This window comes from Panthera tigris, chromosome D2 (assembly GCF_018350195.1).
Source record: "Panthera tigris isolate Pti1 chromosome D2, P.tigris_Pti1_mat1.1, whole genome shotgun sequence".
NCBI classification, from domain to species: Eukaryota; Metazoa; Chordata; class Mammalia; order Carnivora; family Felidae; genus Panthera; species Panthera tigris.
This window is the reverse complement of record NC_056670.1, coordinates 29,207,596-29,229,487: the sequence shown is the minus strand read 5'-3', so window position 1 is coordinate 29,229,487 and position 21,892 is coordinate 29,207,596. Positions and strand designations below refer to the sequence as shown.

The 21,892-nt window shown below is 36.9% G+C and overlaps 1 protein-coding gene across 1 annotated transcript in view; it reads right to left on the bottom strand.

Moving 5' to 3' along the window:
* The window catches only part of TET1 (tet methylcytosine dioxygenase 1), a 118,399-nt gene that overhangs the window by 6,241 nt on the left and 90,266 nt on the right, over nucleotides 1-21,892 (bottom strand). Inside the window, 5 exon segments of the mRNA XM_007095756.3 lie at nucleotides 1,118-1,466; nucleotides 4,071-4,208; nucleotides 6,472-6,561; nucleotides 10,878-11,028; nucleotides 15,633-15,844. Coding sequence (XP_007095818.2) covers nucleotides 1,118-1,466; nucleotides 4,071-4,208; nucleotides 6,472-6,561; nucleotides 10,878-11,028; nucleotides 15,633-15,844 — 940 coding nt within the window.

Here is a 21,892-nt window from a genome sequence, read left to right as displayed (position 1 = left end):
ACTTTTCTGTTCTGTCTACTGGTTTCTAGTTCAACCCAGTAAGCAGAATGTTAAGTTTGAGTCACATCATACACCATCTCTATGTTTTTTTTTAAGACTTTACTTTTAAGTAATCTCACACCCAACGTGGGCTTGAACTTTCAACCCCAAGATCAATAGTAAAATGCTCCACCAAATGAGCGAGCCAGGTGCCCCAGCCCCTCTCTATTCTGAAATCTCCAGTAGCCTTCCTTTCACTCACTAAATGCTGATATCTTTACAGCAGTCAACAAAGCCCGAGATGAAACGCTCCAACACCCCTCTTCCCTCTCCAATCTATTTCTTACTCCTCTCCCCATTTCATGCTCTGCTTCAGCCACACTGGCCTCTTTGCTTGCATAAAGTATTCAAGGTAACCTCTTGTCCCCTGATCTTTACGTTTGCCATTTCCTCTGCGTAGAATGCTATTTCTCCCAATAAAAACACTAAGGGTTCTCATTGGCCTAAGGACTTTACTCAAATACTCCATTCTCAACAAATAGCTTTCTGACAACCATATCCAAATAGAATTCTCTCACAGAGCTCTCTCTCCTCTTTCACTGCTAACTTTCCAACACCCAGAACAGCACAAAGTGGTACTCAGTAATATTTGTTGACTGGATTACTTGTATTTGATGCTAAATGTGACCAAGGAAGACTTCAAGGAAGTGATGTCATTTCCCATGTTCCAAGAAGGAGTAGGGCTTCAAAGTAGATGGGACCAAACAAGAAAAACAGGTTTCTGTTTGTTTTCTTAAAGCATAAATAGAAAAAATACCAAGAAATACTGATGGGTCGCTTTTTTGTTGACTTTTAGTTTTGGAAAGTATGTAGAAATTGTGTACATGTATGGATTCAGTGTCTTATTTTGAACTCTAAAGCAACATGTATTAGAAACAAGTGAGATTTAAGAATAATTACCTAATTGAATTAACATCTGATCTAAAGTTGTTTTTTGCTGTGTTTTGTTTTCACAATGCCTCATTCCTAAGAGAGCAGCAAGGATAAAGGACAGGGGAAGTGGGGTGCAAGGGAAAGTCCCAACACTTTGGCTAGTGGGAGTTGTGCACAGAGACTCAGCAGCATCCATAGGCCTCACCTAAAAGCGACAGCGATGAAGCCTTGCTATTGTTTGTGGTCGAGTTATTCTTCCGCTTGATTCGAGGAATGAATTTCTTCTCCACAGCTCTTATCTTATGTGCAAGAACTTCTGTCATCATCGCTGCCCTTTTCTTCCCAGAACGAGGAACAGGCTGAGTGAAACGTGTTCTTTTTTTACGGCGGGGTGTGAGCACCTCGATGGCCCCAGATTTGATCTTGGCTTCCATTCCTTCACTAGAGCCAAACTCATCTGTGTCTGAGAGTTTGTAGAGCGGTAGCACATGCAGCTGCTCATCTTGAGGAATAACCCCCAAGGAGCGATTATCCTCTCGTGTTAAAGTACAAACCTGACAGAAAGAAAACATGAAATAGGTCCTGCACATTCAGAGTTATTTCTACCTTCTAATTGTTGCCACTGTGAAAGGGATCTATGTTCCCATTCTATGTTCCATTGGTTCCTGCTGGTATATTAATTTTGCACAACTAATATACATCAAGCCACTCAACTTTCTTCAATTCTAGTAATTTATCAATTATCTGTAAGCAGACCAGCATACTTTTGAGTTGATCTTATAAGTACATATTATGCACGTTTATGTATTTTATAATATTTATAATGTTTGTTTATTTTTGAGAGAGAGAAAGAGACAGAGAGAGAGAGAGCAGGGGAAGGGCAGAGAGACCGTATCGTAGGTAGGCTCTGCGCCATCAGCACAGAGCCTGATGTGGGGCTTGAACCCATGGATCGTGAACTCATGACCTGAGCGAAAACCAAGAGTCAGACACTAAACTGAGCCACTGAGGTGCTTGTTTAAAATTTTTTTAAATGTTTATTTCTTTATTTTTGAGAGTATAATATTTTTAAAAAGTAAACTCTGTTGGGGTGCCTGGGTGGCTGCGACTTTGGCTCAGGTCACGATCGCATGGTTCATGGGTTCAAGCCCCACATGGGGCTTTGCCCTGACAGTGCCGAGCCTGCTTGGTATTCTCTCTCTCTTTCTTTCTCTGCCCCTTGCCCATTTGCACTCTCTCCCTCTCAAAGTGAATACATAAAACTGAAAACAAAACAAAACAAAACCACACAAGTAAACTCTATCCCCGATGTGGGCTTGAACTCATGACAAAGAGATCAACAGTTGCATGCTCTACTGGCTGACTCAGCCAGGCACTCCTGTAATATTTTAAATACTAGGTCTTTTTGTTATATTTCATCTTACTCCATTGTCCAAGTTAAGGAATGTTTACTGGACTGTCCACAGCTTTCATACTAAATATTAACTATTAAGATATTATTTTAGCCTATATATTACCATATTTCTTAACTATTTAAATAATGACACATTCATTGGGTAGAGGGGAATTACTTATGAAAAATTTCCAGATTGTAAGGTTGACAGAACTTGATGAATACAGATGGTAAAGAAAGATAAACTTAGTTTTATTTTCTCAGTATCTATAGTCATGTTTACCGGCAAGACTTGAAATACTAAAGTCTCTTGGGTGTAATTTGTGAATAATTTAAAGTAATCATGTTAAAAATTAGACTCTTGCATCAATAAATGTTTAAGCGGTTTATTTGTTCACAGGGACACTAAGAAGGGGCCGAGGAGACAAGATACAAGGAGCATAATTAGAAAGACTGAGGCAGCAGACAGGGAGGCAAGTGAGTTGGTAGCTGAAGGTCAAGATTCCAGGGTTTCAGAAATGCAGAACTTTGGAGTCAGGGCAAGTTCTAGGTACAAGCCTCATTGCATGAGCAATGACAGCAGAGGAGAAGAGGCCACACTGAATGATACACAAGAGAAGCACAAGAAGAAGACGAACCAAAATCCAGTTTGACTGAAACTAATTCACCCTGATCATGGATATTGTGTCATGAAGCAATTCAAGTAAAGTGACTAGCCAAGCAGTGACAACGAACCACACTGTGGCCACGATTCACCTGGACAGATTTCTACTATTTCAACTTTGAAAATAACATTTGTCTCAAAGACTATAGTCAACGACAGTGGAGAGGAATGATAATGCAAAAAAAAAAAAAAAAAAAAAATTTTTTTGGCTCCTTAATTCTATCAGTCATAGACTTCACTGGCTAAACAAGGAGGGAAGGCTGCCTTTTGACGGATTAGATTGTGTCCTTCTAGTCACAGTGTAAGGGACTGTAGCTATGTCTTTCTTATATGGGGCCAACCAGACTGGTGTCATGCAAAAACAGAGGAAATCACTCCATATTAATCTCTTATTTTACTAGGTGAGGAAATAATGACTTGAACCAAATCCATTTCATTTAAAAAAGACAACTGTGTGATTTTTCTCAGGGTCTTTTACCTAATTTAAGTGTTTCTTAATTGACTTCACGCTATGGGCGTATAATTCTTTTCATGGCTGTAAACATAAGTATGAGCACTGAAATGCAAATATTTCTGATAATTCTGGAATATTAATGGAACTTTATACATACATACTGGTATTAAGAACAAACATGAACAAGAAAACGATACATTCAGGATAATTCCATCACAAAAACCCTTTGGTACCCAGAAGGCAAAAAAAGAGAACCGATAAATTGCTTAACTTCCTACCTATCAGTTTGAGAGCATACAAGAGTGCTCCTACCTGCTAGCAAACACACCACAATTAAATACAAGATTCAAGACCTTCAAAAAATATTTAAGGCCAGTTCTGTAACTTTGTGGAAGGACTTGGACAATAACATAAATGCTATTGATGTATATACTATGTGAGACAGAACATAAAATATGATTTTTAAAATTTAATTCATCTCTGCACCCAACGTGGGGCTGGAACCCATGATATTGAGAACAAGAGTCATGTGCTCCTCTGACGGAGTCAGGCTAGGGCCCCTAAAATAAAATTTTTAACAGTAATCATATCCAGCCTAACCACACAGAGATGGAGCTTTTAGAATCAAAAGCCATCTATGTACATACCACAGTGCTTCCATTATTCATGTTGTGAATGTCCCTGTGGGGATGGGCACAGAAGTCTAGGCAAGCAGTGACCCCAGAGAAAGGACGACCCTCTTTGCTGCCAAGCCGACATTCTCGGGCAACATGTTCATATTCTACCTAAAAAAGAAATGTATGACACACAGTTGTGAGAGACAGAAAGAATCACCTTCAGTAAAGAATAAAAGTCACTTCCTGACCAGGCTCTTAAACTAATGACACATTGCAATTTCAGATATTTATGACCATAGTGCGTTAAAGTAGTGGATGTGTAGCTCAGAAACATTCAGGAGGAAGAGTCTGATAGTACACAAAGGAAAATGCAAATCCCTGGCTGTGACTGATGGTAGGATGATAAAAATACCTGCTGCTGGTGAATAAACAAGCAGAGCAAGCCTAATTTATTCCATTAGGAAGAGAGACTAACATAGTGCATTAATTATGTGGGAAGAGTCCTCAAGGTCTATAAATATACATGTATTCATAAACCAGTATAAAAAATGAATTTATAACTATTTTATTTTATTGTTATTATTATTAATTTTTTAAAGTAGGCTTCAGGCAGGGCTCCAACTTAAGACCCTGAGGTCAAGAGTCAGACGCTTAAGCGACTGAACCACCCATGTGTCCCTATAACTCTTTTTAAAATGAAAAGTTGAATTTAACAGAAAGGATGTTATCTATGACAATACAAATAAAGATTTAAGAAATATAGACCATAGGTCTTTGGTTATGTTTAAGATAAAAAGATATTGGGGTGCCTGGGTAAATACACACAATGAAATGCTATTGAGCCTTAAAATGGAATGAAATTCTATGGTGCCTGGGTGGCTCAGTCAGTTAAGCATCTAACTTTGGCTCAGGGCATGATCTCGCGGTTTGTGGGTTCAAGCCCCGCGTAGGGCTCTGTGCTGACAGCTTGGAGCCTGGAGCTTGCTTTGGATTCTGTGTCTCCCTCACTCTCTCTGCCCCTCCCCAACTCTCTCTCTCAGTTCCTGAGTTTGAGCCCTGCATTGGGCTCTCTGCTGTCAGTGCAGAGCACACTTTGGATCCTCTCTCTGCACCTCCCCCAGTCTCGCAGACTCTGTCAAAGATAAACTTTTAAAAGATATTTACACGTATTTTCCACCTTGTGATGACTGCACACGTGTGTATTGCAAAAGGATTGCCACAGGAAGGTTAGGTAACATCTTAATCCCTTAACACTATGAGGTTTATTTTGTGTGTGTAGTGATAATTGAAGATCTCTTAAAAACTTGTAAGTATATAATATAGTATTGTTAATTAAATTATAGCCTCAATGCTGTGCAATAGATGCCCAAATTGTATTTATCTTATAGCTAGCTGGAAGTTTGTACCCTCTGATCAACTCCCTGCTTCCCTCAACCCTCATTTCTTTTATTTTTTTTAAATTTATTTATTTTGAGAGAGAGGGAGAGAGAGAGAGGAAGGGAGAGAGAGAGGAAGGGAGAGAGAGAGAGAGAGAGAGAGAGAGAGAGACAGAGAGAGAGAATGATTGGGAGAGAGGCAGAGAGAGAAAGGGAGAGAGAGAATCCCAAGCAAGCTCCATGCCTGTAGCACAGAGCCCAACATGGGGCTCGAACCACAAACTGGGAGATCGTGACCTAAGCCAATATCAAGAGTCAGACATTCAACTAGCTTAGCCACCCAGGTGCTCCTCCTTTAATTTGTGGATGATGTCCTTTGAAGCACAAAATTTAAAAATTTTGAATTTCTTTCAGTTGTCCTTAATAGAACCTTCAGCAAAGTGTTTAATAGAAATGGTGAGAGTAGATATTCTTGTCTTGTTCCACATATAAAGCAAAAAATGTTTTAGTCTTTTATCATGATTATGATATTAGCTGTGGGTTGTTATAGATGTCCTGTATCAGGTTGAGCCAATTCACTTCTATTTCTATTTTGATGACTGTTTTAATCATGAAAGTGTTAGCTTTTGTCAAATGTCTTTATACAGAGAGATTATGTGGTTTTTGTCATTTGTTCTATTAATATATTCAGTATACTGGACTGATGGAATTTTCTTGTGTAGAATCAATCATGCATTTCTGCTTTTATAAATTATAGTTCTAGAAATAACCAGAATTCTGTCACTCTGGAATTTTAATTTAATTCAACTGTCATAACAGGAAGTTTTTAAAGACAGATAAATATACATTTTTTTAAATTAAAAAAATAGAAAAAATTTTTCTTTACAGTAATCTCTACACCCAATGTGGGGCTTGAACTCACAACCCTGAGATCAAGAGCCACATGTTCCGCCATCTGAGCCAGCTAGGCACCCCCAGGCTAGATAATTTTTGAAGTTGTTCTATAAAGATAGATAACCATGTTCAAGAGTACTGCATCTGGTCCCCAAACATACCTGGTTTTGGTAAGCAACTGGAGCATACTGCTTATAAATTGGAGCTAATCGTGTAGCCAAACTCTGTAAATTATCTTCAAGGTTTTTTTCCTATAGGAAAAGACAGTCCATAAAAGTTGTTTCATAATGACATACAAGTTTTAGGTGTGTGAAAAAGAGTGATAAATCATTGCTGATGTGTGGTTGATGCACAATTCATACTTACCCTAATAAAAGAGATACCACAGAAAATAAACTGGGTTGTTTTTTCATAAAATCGAAAGCCTTAGTCATTGTTATGGTTTAACTATGTTGTAAGTGAGTTAGAAATGTAAATGGTGTTAGAGATAAGGTGTAAACCTGCTCACGTTGCTAAATATAAATACAAGAACCGTATTTTATATTTATTTAGCAGTACCGGGTACTTAAATCAAGTAGGACTGTAAGGAGCCTTGACACCATATCGAGAATCTGGATTGCTACCGATGGAAGAAACATGGAAGACTTTTCAAAGGAGAATAGTCTTTAACAAGAGTCTCCATTAAAAATGTCACTGATGACAGTATGAGGTATCCAACACAAAAGGAGACTTTGGAAACAATAGTTGAAAGAGCACTGTGATAATTTTCAGAGAGGATTGTATTCTAAATCAAATCAAAGACTTGATAAATGATCAATCACATCCAAGGAAGACTATGGAAGGGAAACTGAGAGCAAGGATGAAAGGAAGAATTAAGGAGGCTCAAGGCTTCTGCTTCATTTCAGATTTGATGGATGCCAAGAACACAGAAAGATCTTCATGTGGATACGTATCGGATTATAAAAGCCAAAGCCACACACAGTATAGACATAGGAAGTTAATTCTTTTTCTTTTCTTTTTTTAAAGTAGGCTCCACAACCAGCATGGAGCCCAATGTGGGTTTTGAACTCAGGACCCTGAGATGATGACCTGAGCTGAAATCAAGAGTCAGACACGTAAACGACTGAGCCACCCACCTGCCCCAGGAGGTTAATTCTTGGGTGCCTTTAACAAACCCCAATTTGAGCAACTGAAAAGCATCAGTGGTAATAACCTTTTTTGTTTCCTACTGATTTAGGTTGATTCTTTCACTGAAAAAGAAATTTATCTATTTGGCATATATCTAAATTACTCTGTTCCTTTCATCTGTTTTCTTACGTATGTGAAACTTAATATAGCTTAATAAATATCATCAGGAAAGTCAGGACCCTCCTTTAAAAAACTTCCTGACTATACTCACCCATTAATTATTTAATTTATTTGAAGAAAACTTTACAATTGTGATTTAAGTACCTATTGAAAATATTTTGATTATGTTTTGTAACACCTGAAATATTTTTTTTTTTAATTTTTTTTATTTTTGGGACAGAGAGAGACAGAGCATGAACGGGGGAGGGTCAGAGAGAGAGGGAGACACAGAATCGGAAACAGGCTCCAGGCTCCGAGCCATCAGCCCAGAGCCTGACGCGGGGCTCGAACTCACGGACCGCGAGATCGTGACCTGGCTGAAGTCGGACGCTTAACCGACTGCGCCACCCAGGCGCCCCAACACCTGAAATATTAAGTGGAGCAATTGTGTTTTACTACTGGTAGATAATGAATTCACAAAGAGTATCAGAAGTTAGACTGAGTATATGGTCATCAAGAAATATTTATTGTGTGGAAATGTTGAAATAAATTAGGCCCACAGAAATTAAATAAAGCTTATATAGGTGACCATTACAAATGTAAGTCTCATTATTCATAATGTAAGGATCTTGACACTCTGTTTCAATAGAACAAATGTGTTTGTCAGATATAGAGGTTTCTTCATATCAGGTCCTAACATGTCAGGGCTCAAGCCTATATTCCTCTTCTCTTTTCATCCTAAACCTGATCTCTAGGACTGTCATATCCACATCTGTGGTTATAATTACTATCTGGACAAGAAATCACACTTGAGCTTCAGATTGTTATTATTGACCTGACATCCCCACTTGGATTTACCATAGAAATCTCTCACCCAGTGGTTCCAAACTGAATTCATAATCTGCCTTTTTGAAACCTTATGTCAAGAAATAGCACTACCATCTGATTATGAAAACCTTTCCAGACTACCACTATCCACTTGTCCTCTGTCACAACCAATTCCAAGTTACTATTATCCCTTCTCTGGACTATTCTTTTTTTTTTTTTTTTTTTTTTAATGTTTATTTATTTCTGAGAGAGAGAGAGAAAGAGAGTGTGAAAGGGAGAGGGGCAGAAAGAGAGGGAGACACGGAATCCGAAGCCAACTCCAGGCTCTGAGCTGTCAGCACAGAGCCTGATGTGGGGATTGAACTCACAAACCGCAAGACCATGACCTCAGCCCAAAGTTGGAAGCTTAACTGACTGAGCCACCCAGGTGCACTTGGACTATTTATTCTTAAAGCTAGCTCAACTTGCTAAACACACTCTTCAACAATTTTAATACATTATTCAAAGAGCAGCTAAAGAGATCCCTTTGAAAGACAAGGGTAATCGTACCACTATTCTCATTAAAACCCCTCAATGATCTTCCAAAATGTTTGACATATAAGGCCACTGCATTCACCTTACTCTCTCTTGCCTGCTGAGCTTCATACTGGCCTTCTGTCAGTTCCTGGAATGAGAAATGCTTCTTCCTGTATTATAAGCACTATATAGATATTACTCATTATTTATAAAGACCATAGAAAAAGATCATGATTCATATAATATTATTATGTTGTAGAATAAAAATGTAACACTCATGTCAATACTCTGATGTATTTATACACAGGCAGTTTCATCATAAGATATTTGTAAAAAAAAAACTGATTAATTTTAAGGGAGAATGGACATCACATTATCAAGTGTTCTTATGTTTGAACATAGCACCTTTCCATGATCAGGTATAGCCTTTAGTAAATTTTATCGTTTTCTCCCTAGAGGTCTAATACACTTCTTTGATTTTTAAATGTAAGCTCTACACCCAATGGGGCTTCAACTCATGACCCTAAGATCTAGAGTTGCACACTCTTGAGACTGAGCCAGCCAGGTGCCCCTAACATACTTATTAGATTTCTTCTAAGGTATTTTATCTGCAAATGATAGTTCTCTCACTAAAATTATTTACATGTTTTATTGCAACAGACAGGAAGTCTAAAAAATGCTAAGTAATTCCACTTACCTCTTTAAAGGGATCATTATTAATTCTGAGGTTCTTGGAAAGATGATATATTCACCTTATTATGGGTATAATTGAGAATCATTCCTGCTGTTGTATTTTGTGTTTCCTATTTATCTTGTATTCTAATGACTTTTAAAAATCCTTTTGCTGATTTATGTATAGGTTGTCTTCCTTAGAAAGATTTTTTCCCCACACTACTTTAAAATGCAAAAATTCTATTTAAATTCATCTAAAAAAATTTTAAACATACGCTTTCTTAAATATATGTTTTTCTGACAAATTCTAGAGCAGTGTTTTCCAAGCTGTGGGTCATGACTCAGTAGAGGGCTATGAAGTCAATTTAGTAAGTCACATCTAACAAAGAACAATGAAATTTTATAAAAAGTATTGTAGTGAATACCAGTGATCCTTCGCTATAATTAAATTAGATATTAAGTTTTTAATATTTTAATATCTTCTCTAACATATAAGATGAAGTATTATTTACTGAAGGTTTTGTTTTAATTATTTACTTGCATATATCTATTGTATAGCAGTTTATAATATAAAATGTTTTTTATTCTTGGTCACAGCTCAAAGTTTGAAAAACACTGATCTTAGAGTTAATTGGTATCTAAATCATCTCCACTCCAAACAAAGCATAAAACATCACCACATTTAGTTCCTGTAGGTGCCCCACCCCCTCCCAGTGCCTACCCACCCTTGAGCTGGTAAGAGTATGGAATTATACTTATCGGTTGTTATTTTAATTTAAAAAAATGTAAGTACTCAACTTATTTAAACTTAACAGTAAGGTTGACTAATTTCTTTGCTCACCATGGCCTCGTGTCCCGGACAGATTGGTTCCGGTTTCATATATCTTCTTTCTGGATTACGTCCTTTAGTAATTCTTTCATAGTAGTTCTGTGGGTAGTAAACTTTCTGAGTCTTTGAAATGTTGGCAAATGGTTTTATTTATTTTTCCTACTTTGGCTGGGTATAAAATTCTAGGTTCTTTGAACAATTATTGTCTCTGGGGTTTGGGGAGAAGGAGGAGGGAGCCAGGGACAGTGGTAATTTGGGCTCAGAGATGAAGACTTTACCTAATTTATTGAGAATTTTAAACTATTTACATATATATATTCTTACTGTTTTTTCCACTACTTCTAAAATATTTAATTGTTTTACTATTTAAAAAACATTTTAAGGAGTGTACTTATAAACTCATTGTGAAATTTAAAAGTAAAAAAGGGCACTTACGTGTAAGGGAGAGCTTGGATCAATTCTAAATCTTCTAGGGCTTGGGCTTCTACCAAATTTACATCCATTGAAATACATACTCCAGGAACAACCAAAAGAGAAGGAAGCTCCACAAGTCTCTGGATCAATTCCTTGACATGTACAGGTACGACTGTAAGATGATAATTGCAAGGGAATGAACTGATAAAGCGGGCCAATACCTCAGAAAGAACATTTCAGATTCCTATAATTTTAGAAGTATAGATGACTAATGAATTGATTTTAACACATCTATTTTATTACTGATTTTACCTTAAGTAGTGTTGACAACCCAAAGCTAAATGCCCTTGAATATAGGCCAATTTTTAACTAAAATGTTTGCTCACGATTGGAAATCCAAATAAATAGCAATAAACTATACAGAAATATACATATGGATGTGTCCAAGGAGAGGAAATAAAGAATCTAGATTTTAATCCTGGATCTGTTCCCTATCAGATGTGAAAATTAGAGTATCTCATTAGCTCTTTGGACTTTAGCTCCTTCATCTATAAACTGACATTGATATAATTCTCTGAGGATTGACAGTGGATAAGATATTTTGCATGTGAGATCACTCTCAATTTTAATGAAGGTCTTTATTAGGGCGCCTGGGTGGCTCAGTTGGTTAAGCATTGGACTCTTGATTTCGGCTAAGGTCATTATCTTGCAGTTTGTGAGTTCAAGCCCCATGTCGGGCTCACTGCTGTCAGTCTGTCAGTGCAGTACCTGCTTCAGATCCTCTGTCCCCTCTTCTCTGCCCTTCCTCCACTCGCATTCTTTCTCTCAAAAAAATAAATAAAATATAAAAAAAAAAACATTAAAAAGTCTTCATTAAGGTTATAAATGAAAAAATTGAACTGAAAGTAATTTGGTTATTTTATCACATTGGGGGCATTTCTGAGGTCCTAACAGACCCAATAGTAAGGATGACAATGATTACAATATTCATACAAAGATATGAAACCAAGGAGGTAAAAAGCACTCTTTGGTTTCTAATTGCATAATCCTCAAAACTTGAACAGTATGTGCATAGTTCTTTCGTAATGATTAAAGATACAAACAAAAACCCATATTTTAAAAAGTAAATAAAAAGAATATAGAAATGTAAAGTTTGAAACTATTATTAGTATTTTTAAATTGTGAAGATCAGGAAAATGCCTAATACGTAACGTAACACTGAATATGATAAGAAAGTATACAAAAAGTATCATTTAAGATACCGCGAAGGGGAGGAATTGTCTAAGTACCCCTAAATCTTCTTACCAAGATGGAAGATATATTGTAAAATGACAAAATGTTACAACAACTTGAAAAGGAAGAAAAAGGGTATGCAAATGGGATTAAACTTGAAATTACAGAAGGACATTAACGTTGCCAAATAGAAAAACAAATAACACATTTATGTCATTGAAATGACACATGGAAATGAAAGAAAATTGTAGTTTCACTGAAAGCTGACAGTTATTTAAACAATTAAAAACACAGGAAATGTAGAAGTTCGTGAGACCTACAAGAGCTTTTGCAAAGTCAATATCACTGATAATAGGGCAAATGAAATGAAAGTAGGTCCTTATCTTATGGACTAAATATGATAGTCCTGCCAATAATTTCTCAATTGAATTACATTAGCAAGCAACAATCAAACTCAAACTGAGCAATTGTCTATAAAATTAGGACCAAAGCAAAAATGTGCTATTGGGACCTCCTCAAAATAAAAGGCTTCTGCACAGCAAAGGAAACAATCAGGAAAACTAAAAGGCAACCGACAGAATGGGAGAAGATATTTGCAAACAACATATCACATAAAGGGTTAGTATCCCAAATCTATGAAAAACTTATAAAAAATCAACCAAAAAAGAAATAATCCAGTGAAGAAATGGGCAAAAGACATGGATAGACACTTCTCCAAGAAGACATCCAGATGACCAAGTGACATGAAAAAATGCTCAACATCACTCATCACCAGGGGAAAATACAAATCAAAACCACCATGAGATATCACCTCACCCCAGTCAGAATGGCTAACATTAACAACTCAGGCAACAACAGATGTTGGCGAGGATGCGGAGAAAGAGAATCTCTTTTGCACTGCTGGTGGGAATGCAAACTGGTGCAGCCACTCTGGAAAACAGGATGGAGGTTCCTCAAAAACTTAAACATAGAACTACTCTACAATCCAGCAATTGCACTACTATAGGTATTTATCCAAAGGATACAGGTGTGCTGTTTTGAAGAGACACATGCACCCCAGTGTTTACAGCAGCACTATCAACAATAGCCAAGTATGGAAAGAGCCCAAATGTCCATCGATGGATGAATGGATAAAGAAGATATGGTATATATACACAAAGGAGTATTACTTGGCAATCAAAAAGCACGAAATTTTGTCATTTGCAACTACACGGATGGAATTAGAGGGTATTATGCTACGTGAAATTAGTCAGTCAGAGAAAGAAAGCTATTATATGATTTCACTCATATGAGGACTTTAAGATACAAAACAGATGAACATAAGGGAAGGGAAGCAAAATAATATAAAAACAGGGAAGGGGGCAAAAACATAAGAGACTCTTAAATATGGAGAACAAATAGAGGTTTGCTGGAGGGGAGATGGGCTAAATGGGTGAGGGGCATTAAGGAATCTACTTTTGAAATCATTGTTGCACTATATGCTAAGTAACTTGGATGTAAATTAAAAAATAAATAAGTAAATAAGTAATAATAAAATTTAAAAAAATAGGACTTCAAAAACATCAATACAATGAAAGACAAGGCATGAGATTTTAAAAAAAAAGTTAATGTTTTATTTTTGAGAAAAAGAGCTCAAGTCAGAGAGAGAGGGAGAGAGTATCCCAAGCAGACCCTTCACAGTCAGTGCACAGTCCATCGCGGGGCTAGAATCTACAAACCAGCGAGATCATGAACTGAGCTGAAAGGAAGAGTCAGACACTTATCCAACTGAGCCACCCAGGTGCCCCAAGTCTTCCTGTTTTTGATTATTGTACAGGAATTATGTAAGAGAATTTTGTCATTCTTAGAATATACTCTTGAGTAGTATTTACAGGCAAAAGGTATCAAGCCTGCAACTAACTGACAAATAATCCAGAAAGAAAAAATTTAAAAAATAAAAATAGCACTAATAATAGTAGTTTTTTTTGTTGTTGTTGTTATTTATTCTTTGAGAGACAGACAGACAGTGCGTGAGCAGGGGAGGGGCAGAGAGGGAGGGAAGACACAGAATCCGAAGCAGGCTCCAGGCTCTGAGCTGTCAGCACAGAGCCCAATGCGGGGCTCGAACTCATGAACGGTGAGATCATGACCTGAGCCGAAGTCGGTCACTCTACCAACTGAGCCACCCAGGCACCCCAAGTAGGTTTGTGTGCATGTGTAAAAAAGCAAATTTTACAAATTGTTAACAATAATGAAATCTATGTGAGGGGTATATATGATAAGAGTTCATTGAAATATTCTTGCATCTATTCTGTCAATAAGAATTTTTCTTAATTTTTCTTTATTTTTTTTAAGTAGGCTCCAACTCACAAGCCAAGATCAAGCCCCACATTGGGTGTAGAGATTACAGAGGGGATGTTGTATGTTTTTGTTTATATTTTGTATAATGACATTTCTTTTTTTTTTTTTTAACGTTATTTATTTTTGAGACACAGAGAGACAGAGCATGAACGGGGGAGGGTCAGAGAGAGAGGGAGACATAGAATCCAAAACAGGCTCCAGGCTCTGAGCTGTCAGCACAGAGCCCGACGCGGGGCTCGAACTCACCGCGAGATCATGACCTGAGCCGAAGTTGGACGCCCAACCGAGTGAGCCACCCAGGCGCCCCATGTAATGACATTTCTTTAAATACTCTCTAGTAACTGGAGTTGGCTTAAATGGAAAAAATGATAGAAATAGATCTCCTCCTCCCATGATTGACTAGCATAAATTTTCAAGTTTATTTATATATTTTGAGAGAGTGAGCACTTGCATGTGAGTGGGGGCAGGGCAGAGCACGAGAGCCATAGAGAATCCCAAACTGGTTCTGCACTGTTAGCGCAGAGCCTGAAGTGGGGCCCGAACCCACGAACCATGAGTTCATGACTTGAGCCGAGGTCAGATGCTTAACAGACTGAGCCACCCAGGTGCCCCAACTGGCATAAATTTTAAATACGTCACAAATTCAGGTTTTTAAAATTTACAATTTCAACAAGAACTAAAAGAAACCATGGGTGGACTACTATATAACTTGCAAGAAAGAAAAATGTTCTTTAATGCCACTTAAAATGCAGACAGAAAAGAAAAATAGGTATGATTAATTATATTATAAAAGAAAGAGGAAGGGGTGACTGGCGGGCTCAATCGGTGGAGCATGAGACTCTTGATTGTGAGCTTGAGCCCCACGTTGGGTGTAGAGATTACTAAAAAATAAATAAATGAGTAAAGGAGAATATCCTAAAAGGGTCTCAACTCACTATGAAACCAAAGGAGAATATCCTAAAAGGGTCTCAACTCACTATGAAACCAAAGGAGAATACCCTAAAAGGGTCTCAACTCACTATGAAACCAAATTTCTATTAAAGAAAAAACAAAAACAAAAAAACCCCACTTCATTATTTTTAGTTTTAGAATACCTAAATTTATGTTCTCCCATATAATACACGTCATTGGTAGTTAACTAACAATGTAATATTACATAATAGAGGTCTGAACAGGAAAGCAGTAATAACTAAATTTGATTACTTTTCATTGAGCGTGCATCTTCGGTCTGTGGGATGACCATTGTAGGACTTCAGATTTTCAGTGAGCTCTGTATACAGTCTGTCGGCCATGGGGAGAGGGATGCCGTCCCACACCATGATGAGGACCACCATCACAGCTGTTGGACAATGGTGGCCTGTGCGCTGCCGAACCAAACAGAGAACTTTTTCTTCATCGCTGCCTCTTCTTAAAACCTGGAAAAGCAGAGTGCATTTGTTTATAGAAAACAAGAAACCTAAACTTGAGTGCAATGGATATTGGTTTTAAAGCTCTGTATTATTGCATTTCAGGTCTTTTTAAACGTGACTATTTCTTAAAAGGTTGAAGCCTATTTAGTTTTTAGACTAGTTGCCTCTACACAACTCAGAGTAACCCAGGTTACTTGACTAACAAACAACAGGCAGAACAGGAGTCTGTGGTATGTGGTTATTACTTGTGAAAGGAGACGAAAGCAATCTGTGGTTTCTTTCGCTGTCGATACAGTATTGCAAAATAGACAACAGAGGATTCCCTGGAAAAGAGCCTAACTGTTTTGCTCTTACACAAATGCCACAACGGGACAAATCTAGCCAGATGCAAATAACCAGGGACCCTCAATATTAAAAATGGACTTCAGCACTTGGGTGAATGGTTTTATTTGACAGAATAATTAATATATAAAGCAATGCTCCTAAAATTCCTGTGACCTTTCCATGCTATCACAAGGATCTAGCATACCCATATTATCATAAGATTAAGGTGGTTCAGTTGATACGGTAAATGCAAAATACAATTAACTTTGAATAATTATTGATTTTTCTTACACTGTATCGTACCCATGGGGTGCTATAAAGGTCTCAGAAGTATTTAAAATATAGCCCAGTGGTCCTAGTGCACACCAAAACATTACATAAAAATGTTGACAAGACATAAAACCAACCAATTCTGTTTAAAACTCCCTCCATAAATCACAAATTTACACAGCAGAGACACTGACCACATTAATCAGCACATAATCAGTAAATGATAAAGGTGCCCACCCCTGTGACCAAAATGGAGTAACGAACAGCAAAATTATTATCCCATTTCTGTTGCTATAATAATATTACATAAACTTGAGATGAAACTTCTTAAGATGTTAGTTACCCAATATCACTTTCTTCTGTCACTCCAGATGGTTAACAATCATTGCTACCAAGGCATCCCTTGAGTAGAGTTGGCTTTAGGACCTTCCCCCTAAACACAATTATTTATATTAAAATTTTTTTCTATACTTATATGTCCTTTTACAGCCAAATAAGAATACATTTGCTTTCAAATAATCTCAAATACAAAATGATATATAATGTATTAAACAAAATTATACCAGATAATTTTCAAGTTTTCAAGCAAAGAACAAAGTTACATTTATCTAGTCTTTGTATGGGAAATGCTAAAACGCTATTTATTCATGGTTATCTGTGCTTTTCTCAGATTCTCCAAATGTCATTCAGTGAACATCAGAAAATTAAGCATAACGAGTCTCTAAATTCAGATCTAGGTTCAATATGCTGCTTAAGTATTGCCATGGTATGAAGATTTGTGACCACCAAAAATCCATATATTAAATCTTGAATCCCAGTTGTGGTGGTATTACAAGGTAAGGCCTTTGGGAGGTAATTAAGTCACATGGGGGAAGCTCTCATGAGTGAGATTAGTGTTCTTATAAATAGACACCACAGAACTCCCTAACACCTTCATACATATGACAACACAAAGAGAAGAGGACTCCCCCCACCCCCCATCCCCCCCTCCACCCATGCTGGCATCCTGATTGAGACTTCCACACTCCAGAACTGGGAGAAATATATTTCTGTTGTATAGAAGCTACTCAGTCTGGTATTTTCTCATAGCAGTCTAAATGGAGGAAGACAAGTATTATACCTGTGTAAGTCTATAAAAACTATAAAACATTAAAAGAAATTAAAGGTGATCTCAATAAATGCAGAACTACCATGTTCATGGAATAGACACTATTATAATGATGCCAATTTTCCCCAAATGGATTTCCAGATGTGATGGGATCCCAAGCAAAATCTTATCAGAGTTTATTTTGTTTTGGGTGGAAGTTGACAATCTTGTGCCAAAATTCAAATGGAAATGCAAAAGATGAAAAAGGGCCAAGAAAATGAATGAAGGCAAAGTGATTTACCAGATTATGAATCTTGACCCTTACTGCACATAAGTAGCTTGAGTTATATTGTTGATATAAATATGAAAGTTAAAACAACACGTTTTTGAAAGAAAACATCTTCATGACCTTGAAGCAGGTAAAACCAATTTAGAATAGATTACCACATTTAATAACTATAAAGAAAAATATTAAGAAGGTGGATTGTACAGGCACTTGGCTGGCTCAGGTAGTAGAGCATGGAACTCTTGATCTCAGGGTTGTAAATTTGAGCCCCATGTTAGGCGTAGAGATTATGTAAAAATAAAATCTTAAAAAAAAAAAGAGAACTTGGATTATATTATAATTAAGTACGTCTGTTCATGAAAAACATTAACTAGCAAGAGATTAAGAAGGCATACAGGCAAGCAATACAGTGGGAGAAATATTTATAATACACATAATTGATAAAGTATTTTTACCCAAAGTATATAAGGACATTTCTCCAAGTGAGTAATAAAAACACAATAGAAAACCAGCCAAAGATTTGAACAGGCTCGACACAAGAGAATATCAAACAGATGATGAGCATATGAAAATATGCTCCACATTACTCGTCATGTAGCAAAGTAAGAAAATTTTAAGGCACCACATATGTTGGTGTGATGATAAAATAGTGAAAACTGCTATAGAAAACAGTCTGGAAGTTCCTCAAAAAACTAAAAATAGAACTGCCATGTGATCCAACAATTCCACTCTGGAGCTTACATCCGAAAGAACTGAAAGCAAGGCCTAAAACAGTTATTTGCGTGTTCATAGCACCACTATTCATAATAGCCAAGTGGTGGAAGCAATTCAAATGTCCACTGACAGATGAATGGATAAACAAAACGTGGCATATCTATATAATATCCAGACTTAAAAAGGAAGTGAATCCTATTACATGCTGCATACAACATGGATGAACTTTAATGATACAATGTTAAGTGAAATAAGTCAGTCACAAAAAAGCAAATCTATATGATTCCAGTTATAGGAGGTACCTAAAGTAGTCAAATTCATAAAACATAAAAGGGGAATGGTGGATACCAGTGGCTGTGATAATGGGATAATCGGGAGTTATTTAATGGGCATAAAGTTTCAGATTTGAAAGATGAAAATGTTCTGGAGATTTATGCCACAAAAATCTGAATATATATTAATGCTAAAGAATTATACACTGTGGTTAAGTGGGTAAGATGGTAAATTTTATGTTTTTTTAAACATAGTATAAAAAAAGTGGAAAGAGGTCTTAAAAAAAAAAAGGCACTTAACACCCATTAGAATGTCTACAGTGAAAAAGAAAATATCGAGTATTGCTAAGAATGTGGAGCGACTGGAAGAGTTGTATGTTAGTCATGTGACTATAAAGAGATAAACACTTTGGAAGACTGTGTGTTCCTCTCAACCAAAGCTGCACATATGCACACCCCACCCTCCCCACCCCTGCAATTTAGCAATTCCACTTCTAGATGTACAGCAAATAAAAGTGTATTCTTATATTTCCCAAAGATTTCACCAATATTCATAATTATCCCAAATTGGAAACAACTCAAATGTCAATCACCAGAAGAATATAACTCCACAAATTTTCAACATTTATGGTAACAGAACACTACTGAGCAATGAGAATGAGAATGACTTACAGTTACAGAAAACATGAATTAACCTTACAACTCTAATGGTGCATAAAGGAAGATAAGACGAAAGAATAATTATTGTAAGACTGCATTAAGATGAAGTTGGAAACAGGCAAGAGAAACCCATACTGTTAGAAGACAGGACAGCGGCTACTTTTAATCAGGGATAAGAGGGGACAAGAGTGCTTTTGAGGTGCTAGTAATATCAGATGCCAATTACACAAAGGTGCTCACTTTAGAAAAATCCTGTGACCTTAGGATTTCTGTAGTCTTCTGCACATATGCTACAGTTAATTAAGAAGTCTACCTTAACCTAAATTAAAACAAAAAACTGGAAAAGGCTGGAGCACCTGGGTGGCTCAGTCGGTTAAGCGGCCGGACTTCGGCTCAGGTCATGACATCACTGTCTGGGATCGAGCCCAACGTCGGGCTCTGTGCTGACAGCTGGGAGCCAAGAACCTGCTTTGGATTCTGCGTCTTCCCCTCTCTCTGCCCCTCTGTGGCTCGCACTCTCTCTCTCCCTCTCTCTCTCAAAAAAGAAATAAACATTAAAAAAAATTAACAGCAAAAACTTGTAAAGGCGGTCATTTACTACTTCAGGATACTTTAGCAAGTTTCTTAACCCATGTATAGCAGCACAGAGCTAGGATCTAATTAATATTAGCCACTATTTCATGTCTCTTTGATTTATTACTGCACACTTGGCTCCTGATCATAGAATTTCAGCTCAAATATTTGTTGAATGAATGGTTAAAAACCACAAAAGCCCAATGTGGTTGCATTTTACAAAACTTTCAAAAAAAACCAGTTACACTATTAAGATGAAAACTCATTTCAAAAGATTTTAAATGAGTATAAATATCCCCAATTTTAAAACTTTTCTCGAGAATTGTATCATTTAGAAAGTGGAAGGATTTATTAATTTATAAGCTGTTGAATCTGTGGTCATGTGGCAGTCACTTTAGATGGTAAATGGTACATACAAACTTCTGTGGGAAATGTTTGTGTAATTAAAAACACACCACAAACTGAATGAAAAACGTTTTAAATAGTTTTCATAAATATGATCGACTTGTCATATATGTAAAATAATTTAAATACCATGAAGTCCATCCTTTTAAAGTACAGAATTCATTGGTTACTGTATACTCAGCGTTCACCCTCTCCCCAACCCCTTAGAAGTCATGCCACTTTTTTCTCTTTCCTCTGTCTGCTTCGGTCCCAAATCTATTTTCTACCTCTATGGACTTTGCTCATTTGGGACATTTCATATAAATGGAATCCTCTAACACGTGGCCTTTTGTATCTGGCTTCTTTTGCTCAGCCTATGTTCATTCATGTATGTAGTACTTGTCGGTACTCTATTCCTTTTTACTGCCAAATAAGTATTCCATTGCATGGACATGCCATTTAGACTGTTTCCACTTTTGCAGTTATGATTGATGTTACGATTAACATTTATTTAACAAGTTTTTCTGTTGACATGTTTTCATGAGACCAAGCCCTGCAATGACAGTGTGGAGCCTGCTTAGGATTCTCTCTCCCCCTCACTCTGCCCCTCCACAGCTCACGGGGGGTGTGTGCACTCTGTCAAAATAAATATATTTATTTTTTAAATATTTATTTCCTTGTTGAGAGAGAGAGAGAGAGAGAGAGAGAGGGAGAGAGAGAGAGTGGGGAGGGGCACGGGAGAGGCAGAGAGAGAAACCCAAGCAGGCTACTCTTTGTCAGCACAGAGACCAATGCAGGGCTTGATCTCATGAACTGTAAGATCATGACCTGAGAGGAAATGAAGAGTCATACAAGCCACCCAGTCACCACTAAATAAATAAACATAAAGAAAGAAAGAAAGGAACAATCAGACTATTTTCCAAAGTGCAAGATCTATTTTGTAATTACACTAGGAATGTACAAATGGATCCAATTTCTATATCCTCGACAACTCTTGTTATGGCTTGCCCTTAAATTATAGGCATTCTAGGGTAAAGTGGCATCTCATTTTGACTTTGATTTGCATTTTTCTGCTGAGTCATGATGCTGAGCATATTTTCATGTGCTTATTGGTCACCTGTGTATCTTCTTTGAAAAAGGTCTGTTCAAATACATTGTTCATTTTAGTTTGGATTGTTCATTTATTATTGATATTTAGGAGTTCTTTTCTTATAGTCTCTATACAAGCTCATTAGACATCTGCTTAGCAAACATTTTCTTCTATTCTTATTGTTTTTTTGACCTTTCTTTATAGTCGTGTGAAGCACAAAAGTTTTAAATTTTGATGAAGTCCAATTTATCTTGTCACTTGTGCTTTTGGTGTTTTATCTAAGAAAAAAATTGTGTAATCCAAGCTGAAAGATTTACAGCTATGTTTTTTGTTGTTATTGTTGTTGTTAATTTTTTAAATGTTTATTTTTGAAAGAGAGAGAGAGAGTGCTCAG